Source organism: Eucalyptus grandis, chromosome 5, assembly GCF_016545825.1.
Source record: "Eucalyptus grandis isolate ANBG69807.140 chromosome 5, ASM1654582v1, whole genome shotgun sequence".
NCBI classification, from domain to species: Eukaryota; Viridiplantae; Streptophyta; class Magnoliopsida; order Myrtales; family Myrtaceae; genus Eucalyptus; species Eucalyptus grandis.
The window spans coordinates 35527006-35554107 of NC_052616.1; the positions used below are offsets into that span (position 1 = coordinate 35527006).

Here is a 27102-nt window from a genome sequence, read left to right on the forward strand (position 1 = left end):
GACTAACAATAACAATAATCTTGCTTTATTATGCACAATGTTTTATGTTTTTCGTTTGCCATTGTGCTGTGTCTGTAACCATATAACGGTCTTTATCTGCTTTTGTGAAGTTCCTAACATTGTTCTCTAAAGCCATATGTAGCTAGACTTTTGTTATACTTATGTGGTCTAAAAATGCATTGTGACCATTGTATTGCCTTTTAAGATATAAAATTCTGCTCCATGGGCAGAGTTCTTCATACAATGGCTGTTTACACAACTAGTTTAAGCCTGGTTTCTGGTAGAGATCATCTCTTATCTAATAGTATATTTCTTTAATCATTTATAGTCATGAGGTGACAATACATTACTTAGATGATTTTGTGGATAGTTGATGTGAAAAATTTATGGCCCTGTTAACATCTTGTGGAGCTTAATAAAAAAACAAAGGCATTTTGCTAGAGGGGTATATTTAAAAATACTGTTAGAAGTGGTGGAGGTGGCTGATCCAATAAAAACCCCCTTTTTCTTTGGGAGATTCTCAGTAACTTCAAGTGAGCAAAACTTGTTGACTTAATGTATGCCTTGATCAATCTTATATATATTCTTAATCAGTTAACTTGATGGAGAAAACATATTTCTCATGAAATGCATTTCCAAAATTTATGTTGAAACTACACTATGAGCAACTGTCTCTCTGACAAAGCTCCTAAGTTTGATATGCTTGCTTTGTTTTTCTCCTTTCGCTTTCATAGGCAACAAGACATGCAGAGATGGAAGCTCTTGATGTTCTTATTATACAGTGGCAGAGGACTGGATTTACAGCTGCAGAAGTTGCGGAGAAGTTTTCAGCATGCTCCCTTTATGTGACATGTGAACCATGCATAATGTGTGCAGCGGCATTATCAATCATTGGTATATCTGTTGATCATATTGAAATAAAATTGAACTCTGCTAAAATTTGTTTATTTATAAATGATTGGATGACTGTTACCCTTTTTAGGTATAAAGGAAGTATACTATGGCTGTGCAAATGATAAATTTGGAGGCTGTGGCTCAATACTGTCGTTGCATTCAAGTAGCTCTGAGGCAGGCATTAGGTCAGTTTCTGAACTTGTTTTTGTCGTTGGTGTTGTATCTACATAGCTTTACTTTGAAATTGTGACGTATGACAATTGACAATTAAAGCTTACTGGAGGTGTCTGATTCCTTATGTTGAAAACTGATGGGTGTGGGTTCATAGTGATTCCGTAAGCTGTTGCGCATCGAGTATTGTAACACATAACCATTAAAATAAATGGAGGTTTATGGAACTAATTTTCCATATTTTCTATTCTTTCCTTCATCTAAATGGAAGAAGGTGGTGTTTCTGGAAACATCAAGGAGTCAAGTTTATATATATTCTTTCCTTTTTCCGCTTTGTTCCTTTTTCTTAAATTCTTTGTGACTTCTTAGACATTTTCATATTCTTTATTTGCCCTTAAAATGTTTACAGTTCTGGGGAGTGCTACAAGTTAAGCTAACGTTAGTTTATTTTTTCCTTTTCCCTCTCCCCCCTTGTTTCTTCATTTCTTCTTCCTGATTTTTTTTCACTACAGTGAGATTCTTTGATGTATTTTAATGCTATCATGTTTAAATCGAGAAATACAGTATCTTGAAGGAAGTATGATACTCTAACTATGAGAAAATTTATTCTTTCTGATATGCCATGGGCAACGTACTTGATTAAGAAATCTCTTTTCTTGTCTAATAGTTGCAATTGTCTCTTCTTGCATACATGAGAGCATGTGCCTGCTAAATTGTGGGGTATGGTTTGTGTTTCCTGCATGATTTTTCGTCTGTCTGATGCTGTAATGAGCTAACATTTCATGTTTCCTAAGCTTGTTCTGAGCTCATCAACTTTTTACTCCGACTTTGTTGACATAAAAGTTAAAACGCAGTGAAAACAGGATCTTTTTCATTGTGATTTGAGCAGTACATGAAGTAGCTAATCTAGATATGGACATTTTTTTCTTTCAAAGTGTTAGTTTTGAAAGAGCAAGCTCAAGTACTAGGGGAAGAAGCAAGAGATGTACCAAGGATGCATCTAAACAAGAAGTTAAGGGAGGGAAAAAAAAACACAAAGTATCATAATTTTGGAGCTTGAAATTTATGATTATGTTTCGTTTGATAGAGTCAAAAGCATTCTGTGATGCATCTGCCTGATTTATAAAATGTTTTCCAACTTTTTTCTTTTGCAGCATTGGGACTTGTGGATCAAAGGGTTTCAAATGTTGTGGAGGAATAATGGCATCAGAAGCCGTTTCTCTTCTGCGAGATTTTTATGAACAAGGAAACCCTAATGGTAATTTGTGATCTGCCATTTTAACCAGTTGAAATTCTGTTTGAAAAAATGTTATTATACTGCAGTTTGCACCTATTTACATTAGATAACTTAAGGGAAATGTTAGTTCATTTTCAGTAGACCCATAGTTAAATATACATTTTAAGAGGCTTCTATGAGCATAATAGAGAAATTCTACTTTTAACCAAAGTTTTCTTTATCAATCAATGAAGTTAAGCATTGTGCTTGCTGGCAATATCTCCTTGAAGGACCCTTCCGGAATTTTTTTTCTTTTAGAGCCTAATATGGCGGTCTTCCTAGCACTGATCTCCTTCCATAATGGTTAGGAAGAATTCAGGAAGCCTCTTTTTATTTCTACCTTTCAATCAATTCTCTCAACCAGCTATAGAAAGTACCGTAGCTGGGGCTTTCGGTGATTGCAGATCTTGCTGAACAACTCTCTCTCTCTCTCTCAAGCTGGCCCAATGGAATGTTTTGTGATGACTAAGGGCTAGTGAAGTTGCAACCATAGAACTAGTGGGTCATTGGTTGGATGAGAACCCATTCAAAAGTTTTCTCCATCAAGGATAAGGTGCTTAAGAGTGCTCATTTTGACATGGTGCATACACTTATCCAGACTGACACTGAGTACAGTTGTCTGAGTGGGGTGGTGTTCAGCCCTATAATGATTGCTATGAAGGTGTAGAATTGGTCCAGTAAACAAAAGCTAGAGTTGCAGATACCCAGTTTTTCTTTTTTTGGGCTAATTTTCAGATTCCCTGCTATCACATGTAGCTTCCCTCTAGACTTGGTAGACCTAGCCAGATTGCCATTTGAAAAATGGGATGTCATGTCCTTGGTTAAGGAAAAAGACGAAGTGCAGTATCTCAATAGTTGATAATCCATCGGTTGGACTTGTTAGAGAGAAATATCTTCTTACTTGATCCCTATCTTGAATTACTATGCATATATGGTTCTTGTGGAGCATTTATCCAATTTCTGCTCTTCAGTTGCAAATATTTCAAGAGACTGATTGGACCATAACGTCTTCATGCCTCTGCAATAATTATCACGCTTTGGAAACTCATTACATACAGAAAATATGGTTAAATAATTTTTCTTTGCAATGATAAAATCTAGTTGGTTCATGTCTTTTCTTTGTTTTGTTGAACCTTGTTACATGAAGTATTATTTCTCCTCATTTGTTACCCTCCTTTCCCGTTCATTTTTAATTTATGACATTGTGGTATCTATGATTTGTTTATATATATGTATGCTGAATGTTAATATTTGATTTTCAGCTCCAAAGCCTCACAGGTCACGGGTTACTCAGGCTTAAAATTAGATCTCCGTGCATTGATTCTTCCCGTTGAATCTTCTCATGCCTTTGCACTACTAGGTAAGACCTTTGAACTTATGATTCCTTGCTTTTCTGAACATCAAGTACATCATGTAGAGATGGAATGATTATCGGTTACTTGTGCATATAACTAGTGAACTGCATGGTGTGGCCTTTCTGTATTATAGCCTGTTAGCAATGGAATGGCACGGATTAGGGCACTGTGGCAATGTTGCTTGCTGTGGCGGTATGATATGATGCTCATGCGACTTTTGAGTATTTCTTCAGCTGTAAATTCCCTTGTATGGTGTTTGTCAATGAAATGAGGCACTAGTAAGGTTTTAAAGATGAAGTTAGACAACATCCTTGCTCTTCTTCCTGATTCTTGGTTTGTTCTGGTTATTTTGTTCATTGTTCTTAAATCCTGTCAGTTCATCTTTGACTATAACCTAAAGTCAAACTTGCAGTTCAAGGTAGGTCCCATTCTTAAGGTGAACTCATCGGAAAATAACTATTAAACTATAGTTTGGTGACTCTTTATATTCTACATGTATAGTGCAAATCTGGATGTGAGATCATTGGTGCAGATTCTGGCATAATAAGATTCTCTGCTGTTTTGTGTGTGATCTCAGCAACAGTTAATGGTTATTATGTTGTCTCAAGATCTTAAAAAGTTGCATAATCATAGTGTGTTCGGACAGCTCTTTAAGTAGAGAGATCCCTGCGAGTAGTATTTACGAGGATTAGCATTCCATTTATGGTATGCGGATGTATTTAAACATCTAGAATCCCAGTGTCTTCAAATGATTTACTGCACTCTGACTGACAATGCATGTGCCGTTTACTGCTTTTCCAATTACAGGATTTCATTAAGGGACCTGATAAAGAAAGCTCGATGCATGTCCGGATCAGTCTTTGCCCTGATGTTCATGTGTTTACTGACGGTTGCAGCTGTGATCACAAGTCCATTTTATGCTTTAACCTGATTATCATATTGTAAGATAATTTGTAGCAAATCCCTGTGTAGGCATCACTTTTTTTATGTTAATTTTGTCATCAACCTATTCTGTAATTTTTTCAATAAGCTTTCGAGGTAATTCTAGGCATGCTATTGATGTGTCTAAGCTTCTTAGTTCTAGTCTGTATCATGCGTGATCTCTAACGGTCGGCGACCTAATGGGCTAGTGTCCAGCCACAGGCCTAAGCATGTGGGGCTGTGCCGTGCCTCACCAATACCATATCCTCTTGAGTGTACATGTTACGTTCCAAGAGACGAGACTCCAATCCTAGGCAATCGAAACTCTTTCCAAGCAACATCGGCCCCATAAGTATTCTCCGACCCTCTACACAAATGCTGAGCATTTCATGTCTGACATAGCAAAAATTTGACAATAAGAGTTTATCCAGCTATAAATAATAACAAACTCGATCAGTTGGAGTCGACCTCGAAACTTTATAGACGGTTTTCCACTTTTAAAACCACTAAATTGAAGCAACTCTCTGAATTGTATCCATCCTCATATGAAAAACCAAGAACAACTCTATTTTTTCAGGATTCAGTTTCGATCTAGAGATGCTGTAAAATGTATGGGATTATTGAAGATGTCCAACAAATGATTGCTTAACACCCCTAAGAATATCACAAAGTCATCCACCAATTGTTTAAGTATATTCGGGATGATAATTATTCTATTTCTGAACGGATCTATTTTCTGTTTTCGGAAACAAGTTTATAATAGAAATTCATTTAGTAATATAATTTCATTTTTCCATATCTAAAATAAATTTTTGTCTCATCCTATTATAAACCTATATTTACAAATGCGTTAGGGAAAGCTCTTTCCCCTTAAAAATATCCAAAGCACTTCAATCTCATGTTTTCCAAAATTAGAACCACCACTTTTCCTCCTATCCCGTTTTTATGTTCCAACCTTTACATTTTTGAGAAACAAAGAACTAAAAAATAAAACTCTCCTCAAAACGTCAGCAGAAAATCTCAATTCACCGAATCAAATGCCTTTGTTATATCAGCCTTTGATCATCCAATAGTTTTTACAATTTTTACAATAGGAGCAGAGGAGCTTGTCGTCATGACGAGATTTGGCGCCATCCTGCACACATTTATTCCCTTCTTCATGGCTTGGTTCATCCGAAACCTGCACCCAACTCTCCAAGCGCTTCTTTAGACGTGCGAGTCATGCGACCTGTGACGGTCCCGCAGTCTTCGGACACCTTAGGAACGAAAACCTACGTATTTCAATGCCCAGATGTTCGTTCGTTCACGAAGATGATTGAGGGTCGTGTGCGAACTAGCCGCCTTGATGACGCCCCGTAACTGTTCTATGAAATGCCCGTGAGAGATGCAATTTGCTGGAACATGATGATCAAAGGCTGCCTAGACTGCGGGGACTTGATGACGGCGGAAGAGCTTTTTGATGAAATGCCCGAACCACGTGTTGTTTTGTTGACGACGATGATAGATGGGTTCTTTCGATTTGGACAGGTTGAGCGGGCTGGGGTATTTTTCAGATAGATGCCCATAAGAGATCTTGCTGCGTCGAATGCGATGCTTCATGGGTATTGTGAGAATACGAGGGTGGACGATGCTGTGAAATTGTTTGAGCAAATGCCATCTTGGAATGTGATTTCATGGACTTCAATGATTGGTGGGCTTGACCAAAACCGTAAGAGTGAAGAAGCTTTAATTGTATTTGAGAGAATGTTCAAGTCTGGTGTTGTGCCCAATCCGAGTACTTTGACGTGTGCATTGAGTGCCTGTGCAAATGCATTGTCTTTGTCTCTTGGTGTGCAGATTCATGGTCACGTTTTCAATTCAGGATTCTGCCTTAGCATATTTGTATGTGCTTCTCTTGTCACGTTCTACGCAAACTGCAAGTGGATTGAGAAAGCAACCCAAGTCTTCAATGAAGCAGTGCATAGGAATGTGGTCATATGTACGGCTCTTCTAACTGGTTATGGCTTGAATAGTAGGCATGAAGATGGCCTGAAGGTGTTCAGTGACATGATGAGAACAAGTGTTCTTCCTAATCAATCTTCTTTTGTAAGCGCTTTAAATTCTTGCTGTAGTTTAGAGTCTCTAGATCGAGGTAAGGAGGTCCATGCATCAACTGTAAAGCTGCAATTGGGAAGCGATGTATTTGTTGGCAATTCTCTTGTAGTCATGTATAATAAGTGTGGAGCCGTTGATGATGCTGTTGAAGTGTTCAAAAGACTCAGGGAGAAGAACATTGTCACCTGGAATGCCACTATCTGTGGGTGTGCACAACATGGCCGAGGGATGTGGGCTATGGAGTTGTTTAGCCAAATGATACGTGGACTGGTACAACCTGATGAGATCACACTCACGGGATTGCTTTCTTCTTGTAGTCATTCTGGGATGTTACAAAAGGGGAGATGCTTGTATTGAACTGAAGCACGAGCATCATGCATGTATGGTGGATGTGCTAGGATGATATGGGAAGCTAGACGAAGCAGAGGATTTTGTAAGAAACATGCCCCTTAAAACTAACTCTATATTGTGGCTCACTTTGCTTAGTTCTTGCAGGATGCATTCTAACCTAGATTTGGCAGAATGAGCTGCAAACTATATTCTTGACCTAGAACCACATTGTAGTGCTGCTTATGTTTTACTATCCAACTTCTATGCTTTTGCTAATAGATGGGGTGATGTCTCACGATTAAGAGTGACTATGAGGGATAAAGGGATTGTGAAGCAACTAGGTAGAAGTTGGGTTATTATAAAGGGGCAAAATCATTTATTTATTTCCGGGGATAAATCCCACCCTTTGAGTGAGAACATAAATTGGAAGCTGGATTGGTTGAATATAATGTTGAAGGAATTGGGTTATGTTCCAAATAAGAGGTTCTCTCTCCATAACACGGAAGATGAATAGAAGGAAGAGTCATTATTTTACCATAGTGAAAGGCTTGCTGTTGCATTTGCATTGATTACTACTGTCGATGGTAGTACGATAATTGTAATGAAGAATCTTTGCATTTGTGGGGATTGTCATTCTGCAATTAAACTTATTGCAAAGATTGTTGATTATGAGATCATTGTGAGAGATTCTAGCTGCTTTCATCACTTCAGGAGTGGCATTTGCTCTTTGTGGGAATTATTGGTAGCAAGGGCATGAGGTTATTTCTCATGTCATGAACCTGTAATCATCCTGAGTTTGCTCATTACGTTAAGCATTGATGAGAGTGGAGCTGCTAACACGAGCACTATTCAATATGGGCTTACTTTTATTGTTGACGTAATAGACAATGAATTCATGTGGAGTCCATGGCTTTTTTTTATCAGCTCTGGTTTAGTCTAGGAGGCTAAGGGAGTTCAAGTATTTCTCAGCTGTATGAGTTGGGCATGTGGAAAGTTGGAGACTTGGGAGGAATTTTTGCTTTGGATGGCAGTGCCATCCATTGGCTCCATGCAGGGATTTCTGTTGAGAATTGATTATTATCACTTCGCTTATGGTTTTGATCCCACTGGAAAAAAAAAAAGAAACTATTCACATGTAAGATATCCCTTCCGCAGAATTAAATTAAGTGAGAAAATCCAGATCCTTGAAAATAGCTACTTTCTATCTCTCTCTAGCATAGAGAGATAGAAATTTGGGCATTTAGAGAGAAGGAAGTACTGCTTTTTAACAGAAAAGAAACCCGCCCTCGAGAAGTAAGTATTGCTTGGTAAAAGAAAAGAAGCCTGCCCAAACAAAAGAAAGGTGGCATCCCTGCCTCCTCTTTTCTAATTTTGGAATTGAAAGTTGGTCCTTTTATGAAAAATCCCATCAACTCTTCTCCTCTCTTACATTGTTAGAGCCTCTCTGTCTCTTCATCAAGTCTATTAGATTAAACAAAAGCTTCTTCATCTCTGGATGAAATTCGACTTCACCTAATGTTCTCTCACAATTTTGCTGGATCTCTTCAACAAATCAACAGTACTGAGTGAGGTTACTTTATTTGTGGTGCCAAAATTAGTACTCTCATGTTGTTTGTGTTGTCCAAGTTGAGCAGATGTTAGTGATAGAAATTGGTAGTCATAAGAACACAATAAAATCTCAGTGGTCTAGCACAATTGATTAGTTATCCATGTGCGCTTATGTATTGCACGAGAAGTGGAAACTATTTCTTTTAATAGTGATTAGTCAACTCTTCATTTTGCAGCTTTCGGTATCCTAAGAGGTCTGTCTACCTAAGAGTTCTTTTGCTTTTCTTGTGGATTATTTTGTGTTATGTGGGGTTGTAGTCCATAACTCTTGTCCCATCTATTTTCTCGTGTCTTGCCAATATTTGGCTCGGGCTCCCAATTGCCTGAGTCTTCCTGACCACAGTGGATTCATGTTGGAGGTGAATTTCACAATATCTGTGCTAGTAATATTGTAGCACTAACTTGTAGGATTCCTTTTTTCTAATGATAAAAATTGGATCAAAGAGTGCATTTTAATTCATAGTCCTGATGATGCATGCTTGAAGTTAGTTAATATGTTGTAGGTTTCAGGTTGTGCTTACCAAGTTTAACACTTTCCACAAATGGAAGTTATGCTTGGCATTTCATTTGAAGCCGCGTGTGCATTAAGAGAAAAGAGCATTGTTTTTTGTCGGACTATTGATGTTCTTTGGTCTCCTTAAACTTGCAGATTATGTCAAGACTGGAGAGTTGTCTCCTAAATTGTTTGCATAAACTGGTTATATTTTTACTTTTGTTTTACTCGGTCCACGAAATGCTAACACTCCTTGCCCTTGAGTTACTTCATCTTGCCATTATTTTTATATAGCATGACTTCATTTGGTCTTATATGAAGAACTAGTTTTATTTCGAGGTTAGAGGTATAAACTTTGAAGAATTGACTCTTTTGACATCTGATCAGGAATATTGTGATTCATTGATCATTAGAAAGTACTGTTGTCGTATGTAGGGTAAAACAGAGCTTTGTCATTTGTTTACATATGAATGTGATTGGTATCCAAGCGGTCTAGACTCGTCATTCTTGAGAGTCGTTTCACGTTGTGATCTGATTCACAACAAAGCTTTCTTCATATTCATTGCTCGTTAGCTTGTATTAGATGTTTATAACATAGCATACATATATGGCTGTGTGATGTCTTTCTTCACTCCCACATGACCCATAAACTACAATGGTCACTTTTTCAATGAAGTTTTCACAAGATAGTCATATAGGCATATCTTGTTTCTTTTGCAGTGGGGAAATTATAAAAGAGGTTTCACTGGAGAGTGATTTGGCTATTTTGACTCGTAGCCTTTACTTTGCAAGAAACAGGAAGAGAAGCATGTAAGCAGCTTTTTGAAGTACATGTAAAAGATTGTCGTTAGGAGATGCAACAACCTTGGCTGTGTTTGTGGTTGATGTTCTCTGATATATGTTTTATACCGTTAATTTTCTTTTATTATTGTTCCACTAGTTCATGAAGGTAAATCTCTCTTGACTTTACTTTTGTGTGTACATTTCATGTAATTACCTATAGGCCCAAATCATAGTGCAGTCACCCTTTAGTAACAAAGGCATGGGCAAGTGCTGCTTGAGAGTTTCGCTGAATATCTCCCATGATAGTTCTCTTACCCGAAACGAGCAACCACTTCCAGTTGGGAAAGCCGCAGGTGAAAGAATGACTCACTATGGACGTGAGAGGTTGATGTTTTTGTAGTTGCTTGCAGCTTTGGAAGGAATTGGCTTGGCAGAGAGAACACGGGATCTTCGTCACACCTTACACGAGGAGCACAAGAACAGTAGTCTTCAACTCTTCATTGTCTTCGACTTGCCTTTGGTTTGGTGAAATATGCATTACAATCGTGGATAAATTAATGGGAGCTAGTTAAAATCGGAAAGTACAATTTGGAAGAATATAAAAATTTCAATATTATCAGATTTATTTTTAGGGGTAATTACACCACAATAAATTTTTGTCCGTTTTATATGCAAGTGCCTCAAATTTTTTTTTTTTTTAATTTTCAGTTGGATTCCTAAAGTCTCAAAATGTAGCTCAATATGGTGACTTGCTTACTCGGCAGAGGATGATGCACATTGTTATATAGGAGTGCCAACTCAATTTAAAATGGATTAATCTTTTAATCTTAAAATGGTTTTTGTATAAATTCAATTGACCCTTCATGGAGAATTGGTGTGGGGATGATATTGAAGTGAGAAGTTACCGACGTTTAGCTTATCTTTAGTGTGAAATTATTGGTATTCCTTGATAGTTAGGAAGAAAAATATTACTTCCAATGAGAGGGGATGAGGCTTGTAGGCATCGTCAAGTAAAAATAAGAAACGTAGTCCCACTGAGCGCCCTACTGAGGGACTACTAGGGAAGGCCCTTATCAGTGAAAACATCCCTTGGCTACCATTTACGGACTACTGAATTGGCACGTAGTCGAGGCCCCCCGTTCAGTAGGCCGTTTCCTTTTCATCTTCTTTCATGCTCAGCCACGGTCCACACTGTGCAATGCCGTTGCTGCCGCTTCTTAATGCTATGACTTATGAGGCCATCACCGTGCTGTTGTTGTTGTCCACCCTACTGGATCTCTCTCACTATCCCCAACCTCCACGACCGCCGCTTGAGGTTGCTGCCTTGAGTCCAAGAACTCGGAACGCCAAATTTGAGGTTGCAACCTCTGATTTGAGGTTACGAGACCTCAATTCCGAGATTTATGCCTCAGCTAGCCACATAGAGACGATAACGATGAGTATGAAGTTGGTGGTCACGGTCACTTGGGTGGTCGGAGGTGGCAGTCCCGTTGGCTTATCGTTGTCAAAGGTTGGCCGTGGTGAAGGTGGTGGCAGCGTGATGGTTAGTTGAGGGGTGTGGTGTTGGTTGCGGTTGCAGTGGTGGTGAACAGTGGGTGGCAGGTGTGGTGGTTGTCCCTGCTATATCCACTAAATTCAACTTCTCAGATGATTTTTTGAGTCATTTACTTGGTTGGGCACAACCAGACTGTGGCTGGCCTTTTTGGCTGGGAGACAGGACGGGGCTGACATCCTACTCGTCTTCCTCCACCTTGACTTCTTCCCCCGAAAAGGATTAAACCCCACATTCTCCTCCTTGACATACTTGGTAAGGTGGCTTCTGTGGATCAATTGTCCAATGTCTCGTGGCAATCATCTGCATGGTGGCCATAGTTTCTGTGAGAATGGCAGTATGGAGACATTTCCCGCCGGCGGCGAGGAGTCTTCAGACAACCTGGTCAACGTAAGATTCCTTGAGGCGTGACGGCCAAACTCGCTTTCTCCTTCACTCTCTTTCCGGCCGGTTGGACCATTGTTGTTTGCATCGTCGTGACAGGAGCAGATGAGCGTTGTAAGAAACTCAAGTGGAATTGTAGGAATTGTATCTTTCTTCCTTGTATTGAATAGTGTTACAGAGATGTATATATCATACAATTGGATTGAATAAAAAAGTAAAGAAAATATCCTAAGAGAACAAATATTTCTAGTCCTAAATTAATTACAATCCAAATCAATCACAATATTCAGCCGATTCTATATCTTCAAGGCATATCTTCTTTCAACACTCCCCCTCAAGCTGGTGGCTTGTATATATCCAAGACTCCAAGCTTGTTTAGAAGATATGTATGTTGTCTTTGGCAAAGGGGTTTAGTAAAAATATCCGCGGGTTGCTCCGTGGTTCTAATCCCTCTTGTTTTGATGATGCCTTCTTTGATCTTCTCTCGTGTAAAATGACAATCAACTTCTATATGTTTCGTCCTCTCATGTAATATGGGATTTGCTGCAAGTTTGATTGCTGAATCATTGTCACAAAAAAGTAATGTCAGACCTCTAACTTGTATCCCAAGATCCTGAAGTAAACCTCGTAACCACACCACCTCACAAACGGTTTTCGCCATGGATCGATATTCAGATTCTGCTGATGATAAAGATACCGTGGATTGCTTCTTCGTCTTCCATGAAAGCAATGACTCCCCAAGCTTAATACAAAAACCAGTAATGGATCTTCTACTCATAGGACATGTAGCATAATCCGAATCACAAAAGGCCATCATCTCCATATTGCACTTTTGAGAAAGAAGTATCCCTAGCCCTGGACATTTCTTCAGATATTTTACCACCTTCAAGGCCGCATTCATGTGAGATTGCTTTGGACTATGCATGAACTGACTAAGAGTCTGTACGGCATAGCAGATATCTGGCCTAGTCATGGTAAGATAGATAAGTTTTCCAACAAGTCTCTGATAGCTTGTCGGATCCTTCAGTAATAGATCATCAGAAGAAGACATTCCAGCGTCATAATCAACACTGTTAACTTTGTATTCTGTTCAATGGGAATGGCGACGGTTTGCATCCACGATAATCCCGATTCGACACAATTTCCATCACAAATTTCCTTTGGCTGAGAGAAATCCCCTGATCAGAACGAGCTATCTCTATTCCAAGAAAGTATTTAGGTGGCCCCAAATCTTTGATGTGAAAGGAGGAATGAAGATATTCCTTAAGCTTCCTCACAGCGGAATCATCATTTCCCATAATAAGTATGTCGTCAACATAAATCATTAAGTAGATAGACCACGTACCTTTTGTCCAAGTGAAAAGAGCATAATCATGCTTGGACTGCTCGTATCCGGCGCTCATTAGTGCATTAGTAAACTTGGCATACCACTGCCGAGAGGCCTGTTTTAAACCATAAAGAGATTTACGGAGACGACATACCTTAGACTCCCCCTGTCTCCGTAATCCTTGGGGAAGATCCATATAGATCTCTTCTTCCAATTCGCCATGAAGAAAGGCATTGTGGACGTCCATCTGATGTAGTGACCAGTTGCGAAGAGCAGCAACAGATAAGAAGGAACGAACCGTGACAGCCTTGGCTACTGGAGAGAAGGTCTCATGGTAGTCGAATCCTTCTCGTTGTGTAAATCCTTTGGCCACCAACCGGGCCTTGTATCTTTCCACAGAACCATATGCTTTATATTTGATTTTATATACCCATTTACAGCTAATGGGTTTACGATGAGAAGGTAATGACACGACATCCCAGGTGTGATTGTTAATCAACGCCTTAAGTTCTTCTTCCATGGCTCTTTGCCATCGTGGATCATGTACAGCCTCATGATAATTAGATGGTTCTACTTCCTCAGAAATGCGACTAATGCAACAGAAATGGTCTGGTGACAGTTGATTAAAAGACACATAGGAGGATATAGGGTAACGAGTACCTGAGGACTTTGATGAAGAACAGACATAGTCTTTTGTCCAAGTTGGTGGGCGAGTGACCCGACCAGATCGTCGAGGTGGCTCATGCAGCACGTCTGTCGAAGTTTCCTCAATATGTGGGGGTTCTATGGAATTGATCACTTGAGGTTCATCTTCAATGAAATCCTCCTCAACTGGATGGCCAATGGAATGCTCTTCATTTGGCGAAGGTGATGCTGCATTTAATGTCTGCTGTGGCGAAGAGGAAGTAATAATATAGTTTCCTTCAGAAGACAAGTCTTCTTCTGACAGAAATTTACGAGTAGTGTCGATATCATCTCCAGACATGGAAGTAGAATTCCGGAAGGGAAAAATATCTTCATGAAAAACCACATCTCTACTGATAAAGAAATCCCCAGTAGATTTGTCATAAACTCGATAACCCTTTTTGAGATTGACATACCCCATGAATATGCACTTCCGAGCCCGAGGACTCATTTTATCTCGAGGCCCTACTGTAGCCACATAACAGTGACAACCAAACACTCGAAGATGACTCAAATCTGGTTTCTTCCCATATAAAAGTTCAAATGGAGATTTTCCCTTCAAGATTCTAGATGGCATTCGATTTATTAGATATGCTGCAGTGACTACACAATCTCCCCAGAAATCCTCTGGTATAGATGCCTGGAATTTAAGAGCCCGTGCCACTTCCAAAAGATGGCGGTGTTTTCTCTCAACGACTCCATTCTGCTGTGGTGTATAAGTACAAGTACTTTCATGCAAAATCCCATTTGAGCTAAAGAATGACGCACATTCAACACTAAAAAATTCTTTTCCATTATCAGTACGAATCCGACGAATTGATTTGCCAAACTGAGTTTTGGATAAAGAGATCAATATTCTAAGATGAGATAGAACTTGATTTTTTGATTGAAGGAGAAAAACCTAGGTGGCACGTGAGAAATCGTCCACAATTGTGAGAAAGAACCGTGAACCGTCATGATTTACGGTATGATATGGTCCCCATATATCAGCATGAATTAAAGAAAAAATGCTGTCAGCACGGGTGTTGCTATTTGGAAAAGGAGAACGTGTTTGTTTCGCTAGAGGACAAATAGGACATTGAGGACAAGGAAAAAATGCAGTGTGACCCAATCTTTTATGATGAAGGAAATTTTTATTGCTGTCAACATTACATATGGATTTATTTAAAGCAACAGAAGAGGAATTAAAATTGGTTGGAAGATCAGTCCAAAAGTATAATCTTTGATAGATTCTACCCAAGCCCATCAGATTGCCAGTCGAAAGGGCCTGAAATAGACATTTCTCAGAGTCAAACAAGGCACGACAGGAGTTGTCTTGACAGGCTTGTGAAATGGATATGAGATTAAATTGAAAACTAGGGACATAAAGGACATTTTTAAGGGTAATTTGTGGGCTAAGATTTACAGTTCCTGTCATATCAACCTTTGTGGTATTTCCATTCGGGAGTTGTACTGATATAGGAAAAGATAATTTCTCAACAGTGGAAATTTTTTTTTGATTGCAGACAATATGATCACTAGCTCCAGTATCAATAATCCATGCATCCATTGCAATTGAGTTCATCAGACAATAAGAAATACCTGTGAAACTCCCTGCTTTGTCAGAAGCGTCTAATTTCTTTAAAGCTTCCATCAGCTCCTGATATTCTCCATGGGAAATTGATTTGTCTGCTGATTTTCCCAATACTTGTGAAATAGTTGAAAATTTTCCTTTCTCCTTTTCCCCGGGTTTGCCATGGAGCTTCCAGCAATTTTCAATTGTGTGATGTGGGCGTTTGCAGCAATCACAGTACAACTTCCCCTTGCCCTTTTGGTAATTTTTTCCGAATGAATTGGGCCTATTCACGGCATGGGCCGTCGTTGCTCCATACGGCCCATCGGAGATTCCCGCGAAATTTCCTCGCGGCCCATCGAAATAAAAAGAATTTCACCCACGTGGGCCGTCTGGCCCGTATGGACTGGGGCCACGGTAGCCATTGGATTCTATCCTCATTCTGCCTCCAGAACCGTCCGATTTACCGCCTCCAAGGAATGTTTGCGGACCGTCGGATCGATCAAAAGAATCCTGGCCGCCCGTCACTGAACGACATCCCCTAGGGTTTTCTTCGTGAAACCCTAGAGTGGTTTCGTGCGCCTCTCTTCCTCCGTGGTTCTCTGCGGCGGGCGAGAAAATTTCTTCGCCGCCAGAGCCATGCTATCGCCGTTCTTCCCGTGATCGGCTGCTCTCTGTTGGCTTTCCTCTTGAACAGCAAGTTGGTAGATGCGGCCGAGGGTTGGCATCGGCTCCATGGTCAAGATCTGTGACCTAAACGAGAGGTAAGCTTCGTTTAAGATGAGTAGAAAGCGTATCGCTTTCTCTCTGTCCCGCATCCTTTTGTATTGCTGTAGGATGGGTTCTAGCCAGTCGAGCTTCTCCTCGGCTGCCTCCAACTCGTTCCACAGACCTGAAATTTTATTAAAAATCGCAGCAACAGACATATTTTCTTGTTTTAAATCAGAGATCTGCTGCGTCAAAGAGAAAATTTTAACTTGATCTAATTTTCCAAACATCTCTTTGATATTTTCCCAAATCTGCTTTGAGTCCTCCGTCGGGGGAAGAGCGGCCGCGATCTCGGGAGTGATGCAGTTTCCGACCCATGTTCGGACTAACTGATTGCATTTCTTCCAGAGCCGTGCCATTCGCTCGTCGGATGGGACTGAAACCGTTCCGTCGATAAACCCCTCTTTATCTTTCGTTACCAGTGCACGCCGGAACTCGCGTGACCAATTTGAGTAGTTGTCTGATCCAGTTAACTGTTGAGCAATGAGTTTCAGTTCTGGTCCGTCGGCATTGGTTGTGAAAAGAGGGTCCTCGGGTTTCGGCCGACCGCTGGCAGCGAAGATCTGGTATGGAGGAAACCCTGGAGGTGGGTTTGGGTAGGGATTTGCCGCAAAACCTGATCCGCCAGTTCCGGTTGCAGCATCCGCATTGGAAAAAGGGACCCGGGTGGGGATTCGTTCCCACACCCGGTTCGATCGACCCGCCCGTCTGCTGAGGATTGGTGGTTGCGCCTGCCCCGTCTCTGGTTGGTAGGCCTCCATCAATTCGTATTGCATCTCGATAACCCGACGATGATGTATTTGGACTAGTTCCATAGTACCAAGGATACGGTACCCATGGGTAAGGTGGCCTTGAATAGGGATGCCCCATATTAAACTGAGCCGGAGCAGTCCCCCACTGCGCATGCTGAAGATGAATTTGTGGTGGCTGAACTTGCTCCTGAGATACTGCGATTATTGCCGAGGGTTCGACAATCTGAGGAGGTGGTGGCAGTGTCGTCTCTTCTGCGGATCCTGAGGTAAGTGCTTGTGGATTTGTCATGATGACAATTTCCTAAAATCTGCAATAATTCTGTCTTGCAGGTTAATATGAAGTTGGATGAAGATGGAGGACAGCAAGCTGATTTGTTCTGCGAGAGTTGCAGCAACAGAGAGAAAAGAGTGTCGAATACTGTTTTGTTCTGTGAGAGTTACAGTAACAAGGAAACAGAGAAGACTAATCTGTTCTGCGAAGTGTTGCAGTAACAGAGGTGCGAAAGCTATGTCAAGATCGAGACATGCTCTGATACCATGTAAGAAACTCAAGTGGAATTGTAGGAATTGCATCTTTCTTCCTTGTATTGAATAGTGTTTACAGAGATGTATATATCATACAATTGGATTGAATAAAAAAGTAAAGAAAATATCCTAAGAGAACAAATATTTCTAGTCCTAAATTAATTACAATCCAAATCAATCACAATATTCAGTCCGATTCTATATCTTCAAGGCATATCTTCTTTCAACAAGCGTGGAGATGGTCTGATAGTCTTCTCTGCCTTGACATCCATAGTCGCGTGGGTTAATAGTTCTTAGAGAGTGGTGGACCGCTTTTTGCTGACAGAAAACAAGAATGGAGAAGTTTGAAGAGCTACCATGGCAACTGGTAAAGAATCAGTAGAAGGAAGATTTGGAATCTCAATGGCCACTTCCGCTAATCTGGGGAGAAATCTTTCAATTACTCTTTCAACTGCTGCTTAATATCTCGGACTGAATTTTCCGTTCTTTAGAAGTGTCGTTTGCTGGAAAAGTGAGTAATAAATGTATCTAGAGGTCGACGAATTCATATGCCAGATTGCGGTTTCAATCCACTAAATTATATCCGAGCTGCCTTCATTGGGTTGCTGCTGGGAAGACTCAACATGTGATTGCAGCTGGTGCCGCATGCGGCGTCATGGCAGCCCGAAACAGTTCAACGTGATCCGGAGGATCTCCCAAGCAATCGTGCCAGTGTAAATTGTGTAATTTGAATCCTTTTGAAAGAGGATCGACCAGTATATCTTTAGTGAGCTTAGGGAACATGATGGTAGGAGCTTGTTGCCGACAACTTAGGATGAACAATTCTCTAGACAGCATCTCCCTTTTTACACTCCATTTCCATAAACCGTCGATCCACCAGATTCGTGGGCTGAACTACCGGCACCCCTCCCCAGCAACACCATTAGCAACTTAATCCGGTGGACCCCACCTCTAGGAGCAAGTCGACCTTATTTTCTGAGGTGGGAAATTGGTCTCTGGTAATGAAACCAATATCTGATTTCAAAGTAGGCTCTTGGGACACGTGGGTTTGCATAAGTTGGCCAAAATGATCATACTTTGGAGAAGGAGCAGGGAACTATCAAGGTTAATACTTCGAAAAATCTCAAATTAGGACAGTTATGATAAATTTACTCATAATTAATTTTTTAATCATGAAAATCACAAATTGATACACTTATGATAAGTTTACCATAAACTGATTTTGACTACTAAAAACTCTAAATTGATATTCCCGTGACAAATTTACTCTAAATTAATTTTTTAACCACCCAAAAAATTTAAATTGGTATATCCATGATGAATTTACTCTATATTATTTTATGTTAAATTGCTAAATTGGATGATACATGACAATTGACGAATGTCTGGTTTGGGGTTTACCCTTTGTTTGTTACAAATGTACTAGTTTGTGATTTTTCCATAGTATTAATCCAATTTAACGGAAATTAGTATCATTTTGGGGTTTTTAGTGGTAAAAAAAAAATAGTTAATGGTAAATTTGTCACGATGTACAAGTTTACCATTTTTAGTGGTAAAAAATTAAGTAGAAATAAATTTGTCACAAAATATATCGGTTGAGGTTTTTCATAGTAAAAAAATTAATTGGAGGAAAATTTGTCATAAGTTTATTAATTTTAGGTTTTTCATGGTAAAAAAAAAAATTAGTTTAAGGTAAATTTGTCACGAGTATACCAGTTTGAGATTTTTGGTAGTCAAATAATTAATTTGAAGAAAATTTGGTACATATGTATCTGTCTTAGATTTTTGGTGGTATTAATCCTATTAACAAGGTAAGCTTTATGTAGGTGGTTCGGTGAAGGAGCTTGCATGTTACCTTCCTAATCGGAGTTTAGGGCGTGAACTCACTGAGACATCATCTCACCCCGTTGTAGGCTTAATCTTTTCAGGTCCCTAGATGGAGCAGAGTCAGGTACAGTACGAGGTCCCGTAGACGATGGATTTTGAGGTTCCCGGGACCACCCTGACTCGAGAGTTGGTTGAGTCTGTGGTTTGGGTCGATGAGCGCTTACCTGAGTTGGTACCTTACTGATTCAAGGCATGGTTCATTGGCTTCTGACAAGGGGGTTGGGAGGGTCCCTTATGAGGTTTCGATAGGCCTTCCGTTGGCACTGGGGAGTGGGAGGTAGCGCATCCTATGGATCTCGACACTCCTGATGGTGTTGTGATAGATCTGGAGCCCCTGGAGGCCATGGATGAGGAGCCTAGTGACTAGATGGTTTAATGGCTCTTCTTTTTGGAGTAGACTCTTGTATATGGACTAGTTGTGCATAAACCCGGTGTGTTTATAAAGGTGTGTTTGTGAAACTTGATTGTCCTATTTTTCTATCCCATGTTTGTGTTGTTTGGGGATTGTTTATTATACGCTTCCGTATGTGCATAATTGATTGGGTCTGCGACGCGTCTTGGGACGTCACAAATTTATCGATCATCGAGGGATGTGCGCGCGTTCGAGGTTCAGGGCGTGACAGCTCATGACCTGAATTTTCCGAAAATTATGTCCGATATTTGGAAAAGTGTCGGGATCATGGATTTCCGCAAACTTGGTTGAAAGAATGGTCATGGTGAAAAGTCACAATATCTTTCTCATTGAAATTCTGATTAACCTAATTCTCAAGGCTTTAGTTGTGACTAAGTATACCTTAGTTCATCACTTAATCTGGGAAATCACAATTTTCTCAACATTGTCAAGATCGGACAACTGTGGTTAAAAGTTGTGATATCTGTTTTCTAGCAATTCGATGCGTGCAAATTTGGGCATTTTTGTTCTTGCAGAGCACAACCCAATTACATCAATTGATCGTAATTTCAAAGAACTCTTTTTTCCAACACTCAAGGCTCCGACACATTTGAAATCAAGAAATTTTCTACCGGAGCAAGTGCTATCCGAGAATAGTTTGCGTGGTCAACCATTGGTAAAAAATGAGGTGCCTTCAATAATAATTGCAAAGAGAGAAGTACTTGTATCCGTTATGAAAATTTTAAACCCTCGTGCAAGGCAAGTACTAAAGAATACAAAAGTAATTGAAGGCCACCATGAGTCCATGACAATGAACTTTTTGTCATTCCACTAACTAGCAAAGCTGGAAACTTTTTCCCTCCACTTTGGAAAAATTTTAAACCCTCGTGCAAGGCAAATACTAATGAGGTGCCTTCACAATCTTCGTGACTATCTCAAAGTGTCACTCCACTAACTAGCAAAGCTGGAAACTTTTTCCCTCCACTTTGGAAAAATTTCATTGGATTGACTTAAAAGCCCTCACTCTTCTTCTTCTTCTTTTGGTGGTGCTTAGAGAAAAAGAAGATGCTGTTCCTCATGGTGAAGGAAACCTTGTTAAGTGGGCAGCGAGATTGACAGTATGCTCAAGACGTTCATACTTGACTTGTATTCAACATCAATATGCATTTTTAGAATTTTCTTTTGATAACTATAACATACATCGTTAGTGTCAAAAAACATTTATACAAGTGGTCTTAAGAAAAATGTATTACAAACTAACGTCAATTGTGGATAGGTTGATTTTGGAAAATATTTTATAAACTCGTGGTCTCTTTTTATTTGTTGTCATGTCTTCATGATAATTAAGATACAAGATAACTTGATTTATACAATGATTTCCAAATATGGTTTTGGGAGGGGAAGAGACTGTGATTGTAGAGGACTTGTCCTGAGGCTTGCATGCGATTCTTTTGCCAAGAGAATTTATATGATGGCTTCCATATATGGTTTTTGGGAGGGGAGAGAGACCGATGATTGTAGAGGTTCTCAAGCGAATCTTTTCACAAGAGAGGATAAGTGTTACTCACAGTAATACCCATCAACTAAAACCGGTGATTATAGAGGACCTTGTCCTGAGGTTCAAACGTAATTCTTTTGGTTGGAGAGGGTAAGTGTTGCATACGAGTAATACCATTATTCGGATGAATGAAGTAGAGAACGCGTGAGAGGAGATTTGGGCAATGTTAAGGGACTTGAATGTAAGGTGGTAGGTGAGAATTTGATACATTACTATCGGAGACGGCAAACCTATAGTTCTTCAATTATGAAATTAACTATCAAATAATTTGTATGGTATTTATAGTGAAGAATGAGAAATTTCCTATCAAACATGATGGTATATTAAATTTGGTGCATGGTGTATTGACACATATAAGGAAGAAACAAGTTAGAAGTAGCCCATGTCAAAAGGTTACATTCTAAGTAGCATGGACATGTGACACGACATGATACAATACGTCGACACGTCATTTCTTAAAAATAAAAAATTTCGACATGCTTTAGGATACGTTATATATTAAATAAATATTTTTATTTTAAATTAATTTAATTCAAATTTAATTAATTAAAAAAGAGCCTAAAACAAATTTATACTAATTATTCAACATTTAGTACTTTTATTTTTCGAAATTAATTTTTTATGTCATTTAATTATTTTTTGATCAAATAAAAGTCTCCTGGGGTCCCCATCCCATCCCACCCCAACTCCCTTTTGTTCCCTCGTCTCTTTCCCCCGCTCCCAAATTTTTTCACTTTTCTTTCCCGCCCCCACCACATGAGACTCCCCCTCCCTCCTGTCACTTCTCCCTTTTTTCCCTCGTCTCTTTCCCCCACCCCCAATTTTTTTTTTCACTTTTCTTTCCCTCCCCCACCACCTGACACTTCCCCCTCCCTCCAACACGCCAAATCCCTTTTTTATTCTTTTAGTTTCCTTCTCAAAACCCTAGTAGCGCCCTTCTTCTCCTCCTCCTCGCCACACGACCCCCTCCTCTCCTCTTCCTCTCGATCTCTGCTTGCTCTCGGTTCTCATCACAATCGTTCACCGCCTCGCCTCTAGCCCTTCCTCCCTTGCAGTTGCAGCCACGTTGTCGATCCATCGTAGCATCACAGAGTGACGGCCCTTGCCTCAGTCTCTGCTCTTTCTCTCGCCGTCCATCGCCATCGCTCGCAGCCTCGTCTCTGCTCCATCGCCTTCGCCTCCACCCTCCATTGTCTTTGAAACACGCGTGTCGACATGTCCGACATGTTCCGACACGTGTCGGACACGACACGAAAGCATGTCTAATGTGTTTGTGCTTCTTAGGTTACATCCCAGTTGTCTTGTGGGCATTCACATTCTTCATAACAATCTCAAAGTGTTGCCATTCCTCTAACTAGTAAAGTTGGAAACTTTTTCCCTCCGCTATGGAAAAATTTCATAGGCTTGACTTAAAAGTCATCACTCTCGTTTTTCTTTTGGTGCTAAGAGAAAAATAAGATGCCTTGTCTCATGGTGAAGAAAGCTTTGTTCAATGCACAATTTGACCAATAGTATACTCAAAACGTTCGAACTTGACTTGGATTTGAAGACAAAAAATTTCAAGTTGAGAATTTATAATCTTCCATGGATTAAGTTCAATTTTTGAGGTACTCACAAGCAAAATCCCCTTACACCTATAAATAGATCATGGGCATTAGAACTCATTCTTTGCCCACAAGATCATCTATTGTGATCAAGGGATTAGGAGCATGGCTAAAAATCTTATCCACTTGCAACATTATGACGATCCCTCTCATTTCACAAATTCATTTAATGATTTTGATTTACAAAGGATGATTGGATTGTACACATTAGATAAGGTGGGTCCTATGTGATGTCCACCCTTTCAACAGAGGAGATTTAGCATATTGAGATTAGACAAGTGGTATTATTTCCATTGAATTGTCAAAAGGATAGTTGAGAAGTAATGGCATGGTCATTTATCTAGAAATTTTTTTGAGTGAACTTAGTCTATAAATTAAATCAAATTTGAACCATTAAAAACAGTGGACTTCACAAGAATCTCTTCAACTTTTCGGATTTAGATTTAGTTTACCATATACATACTTTTCATTTAATAATTTCTCACTTATTAGACGCAAGTAACAGCCTCCAAGATTGGACTTTGGTCGTGAAAAGCACCTAAGACATGGAGCGAAGAAGATCGAAGATGGAACAATTGCAGTGGGGAAAAGCATGTGGAAAATGTGGAAATAGACCTAATAATTGCAGTGGGGAAAAGCGTGCGGAAACAAACCCAGTGGGGAAAAGCATGTGGAAACAGACCGAATAATTGCAGTGGGGAAAAGCACGCGGAAATAGACCAAATTATTAGAGTAGGTGCTTGATGACATGATGCTTTGAAAGCGTCTGACATTTTCTCACAAAAAAAAAAAAAAAAAAACAAAACAAAACAAACAATCGTGAATGAGCTATTGCTGGCTCATTAGTTTTATAAATCTTGCCCATTACATTTATATGATTGAGAATGGATAATTTAAATATAAACTGGAGTAAAAACTAAAGATTGTCAACAATGTTGATTCACATAATTCGGCATAAGACATTTTATGATTAACAATTTAGCTGTACCAATTTCCACATGAGTCCACAATAATTTTATTATTTGGAATTTCAATCTCCCAAAAATTTGAGTTATGTGATAAAGCAAATATAAACTATTTATATACCACATATGGAGACAACTTTAATGAGATTTTTAACCAATGCAGAAATTTTTATTATATCATATATTTTTAGTAAAGCAATTTTTTTTTTTTTAAAGTATATCATATATTTTTAAATATGCTTGAAGCCTAAAATTTTCATAAGGCTTGAACACCAACTTGATTGCTCGATCATGTGCAACATGGGAGACCTCAAATCCCTCACAGACACTAATATATGAAAGACAAATCCTGCAACAAAGAGTACGGATACTATAATACATAGGGAAGATGTTGAAATGATTTTTGAGAAAATTCAATATGATGGTAAATTTTCTATGCCATAATAAGAAGAACTTAGTGTGATTTAAAGATTTGATATGTTAGTTCTATGTTTTGATTTTTCAATACATATCTAGATAATTGTGAAATATCCAAGGAAATGTTTATTATTACAAGGTTTAGCACATAATTTTACCAAAGTTATCCTTCGTATACTTTGTTATCTAAAAACTTACTAAAATGATTTGCAAAATGTTAGTGCCGTTTTTATGGTGTTCATTATATTTTGAAAAATAAGCAAAATTAATTGTTTGATTGTTGGTGTCCCTCACCTAAGGCCGGCGACCTCTGCCAGCCATCGATGAGGCCCGATGATGGCTGGTGAAGGGAAAAAGAAAAAGTTCATAAAATTGAAAAAAGGAATTGCAAGTCAATGTCAATGGTGGCTGTAACACATGACTAAATTGACAAGTTGTCAAAAAGATTATTACTAAGTACAATTAAAAAGTTTATGACTGAATTGGCTATCGTATAATATGTTTAGGATTTTTGGGATAATTTTCTCATAAAAACGACAATGAGAATACTTTTGAGAACTGCAAATTATAAACTACACAAACACTGAATTTAATCTAAAAGTTAATCTAATGCAACAGAAGCGTGCTGGATGAAGCAAAATCATGCAAACAAACAATAAGGTCAGTCCGAGATACTTCAAGGGGCCGAACATGGACGAAACAGACGCTGTCTATTACAATCATGCATAAGGAACAGTTAGGCAGCATCATCTTTAGACAAGTTCATGTGCAAAGGATTAAGCATAGCGAATTTCATATCAAAATAGCGTGAGAAACGAAGTGTACACTCTTTGACTCTCAAGCTTTTTCCTTCCGCTCCCCGCTTTCTAATCTTGGCGGATTCTGATTTTCCATTACTTTCCAACTTCTTAGTAAAAAATATCCCTGTTTGGATTCCCTAGCCACCGAAAGCCATCCGCCCTCGAAGCTCACGATCGGTTTTGCTTTATTAAAGAGTCCCCATCTCTCGTATTTTTCTCTTTTAAAAAAAGAACCACCGAATCTTTTCCTCATTCTGTCTCCGAAGCTCTCGGTCAGATTTTCCTCAATCAATCACCGAATGACCCGCTTCATGTTTTCCTCTCTTATCTCATCCTTGGCCAGCTTATGTTCTATTTTTTTGTGTAATACAAATCTCTTGCCCGTATTTTGCTCCTTCAAAAATCCTCTGCAAAAACCGGTTGATATTTTGTAACAGTTCGCTCTCTTGGCTAGCCTCGACTCATCTAACCCTCATCTTGAAGTCCTTTGATCCAAACTTCCACAATTCTCTGAGTTTGATCCACCTTGTCCAAATCATATTCAACTCCACAGCAAGGAGTTAGGACCGATTTCACCATCTTGGAGTTGCGTCCAATCATGCTATCATGAAATTGAAGCTAACTCCTACAATTTTGGAGTTTTTAATTCTAGTTAATCTCGCATGTCGAGCCATCCATCCATCCATCGGGCCGATTAATATGTAGTTCATAATCGAGCCCTTATTTTATTCAATGCAAACAAGCTTTGTCTAATTCAAATGCATTATGCCACAACATTAATATGTCTATTTTCTAAATGCAGAAAAATGCAATAAAAGATGCTAGTGTGGGACTAAGCTGAGCAAATGTTGTTTGTTATTGAGGATCCAATAGCATCGCTATCGACGAACTCCATTTTAGTTTCTAGTGAAAGAATGAAAAGTCTCAAGCAAAAATTTGTGTCAACACAAGTTTAGAGGTATAAACTTTGAAAAACGGATTCTTTTGACATTTGGTGAGGAATGTTGTGATTATCTAAGTATTAGAAAGTATTATTGTCATGACGTGTGTCATATATCGTTTGAGTAGTCATGTATTAAATTATTACCTAGTAAAGAAGAAACCAATTAGAGGTCGGGGATGCCATTTCGAGGAAGCGAGCAAATTTTTCTTAATTAGTAAGCCTATGACCAGATTAGAAAAATCCAACACCCCCCAGTGGTTTCTGCACTCCCTTTGTTGGCCACAAAGAAGCTTGGATCAATAAGAGAATCGGAATAATGGGGTGGTGAAAATAAGTCCATGTGTTTATATCTATGAAATATCTTGGTCCATACTTAGGCACCATGTTTTCCCAATGTTCTACTATTATTAATAGATCCAATGTTATTTTTTGCTGTTACACTTGATTGTGCATGTAACTATATATCTCTTGAGTGGTCATGTGGTAAAATACAATATAGCAAGGAAAAAATAACTTCTCAAAAATTGGGGATGAAATTTCAAGGAAGACCACCAAAGTTATTTTTATGATCACGAGAATCCACCTGCTCTAGACTTTTTTGGCGGTTTGTGATCTATTACTAGTCCCTACTTTTGTCGGCCACAAAGAATCTTGTGTTGCGTGGTCTTCATTTTCCAAAGTTTTAATATTATTCTTTGTCTACCCTACCCAAAAAAAAAAAAAAGGTCATGCGTCTTCGTCCTCTAGTATAAGAATAAATCAACTAGAAGATCAATTAGTGAATGAACTATCTGAACAAACAGTTTCAAATTTTCAGCTTCTAGTCATTGCTGATTCTTGAACTCCATTGTCCAATGGCTTCTTCATCGAAACCTGAAAAGATTTACGACGTTTTCTTGAGTTTTAGAGGTGTCGACCTGCGTAACAACTTCAGTAGCCATCTCTACCAAGCTTTACACCGGATTGGAATATACAGTTTTCGAGATAGTGAGAACTAAAAAAGGGGGCCAAATATCACCGGTGCTTATGAAGGCCATTGAAGAATCATGCATCGCAATCATCGTTTTC

General features: G+C 39.2%; 2 protein-coding genes and 1 pseudogene across 5 annotated transcripts in view; all 3 read left to right on the forward strand.

Moving 5' to 3' along the window:
- LOC104431396 (tRNA-specific adenosine deaminase TAD2-like) overlaps positions 1-27102 on the forward strand; it is a 59351-nt gene that overhangs the window by 5454 nt on the left and 26795 nt on the right. For 3 of the 4 annotated variants that reach the window (XM_039313010.1, XM_039313008.1, XM_039313011.1), the window contains 4 exons: positions 735-894; positions 983-1079; positions 2220-2323; positions 3604-3701. In XM_039313010.1, the coding sequence (XP_039168944.1) occupies positions 735-894; positions 983-1079; positions 2220-2323; positions 3604-3641 (399 nt within the window). In that variant the 3' untranslated portion in view covers positions 3642-3701. Of the gene's footprint in view, positions 1-734; positions 895-982; positions 1080-2219; positions 2324-3603; positions 3702-4503; positions 4763-27102 lie in introns of those variants that run through there. The other variant, XM_039313009.1, reaches the window with a different exon arrangement.
- Positions 1-27102, forward strand: part of LOC108959688 (pentatricopeptide repeat-containing protein At5g46460, mitochondrial-like) — a 91082-nt gene that overhangs the window by 1828 nt on the left and 62152 nt on the right. The gene's annotated exons all lie outside the window — the stretch shown is intronic.
- Positions 5839-7068, forward strand: LOC104446994 (annotated as a pseudogene).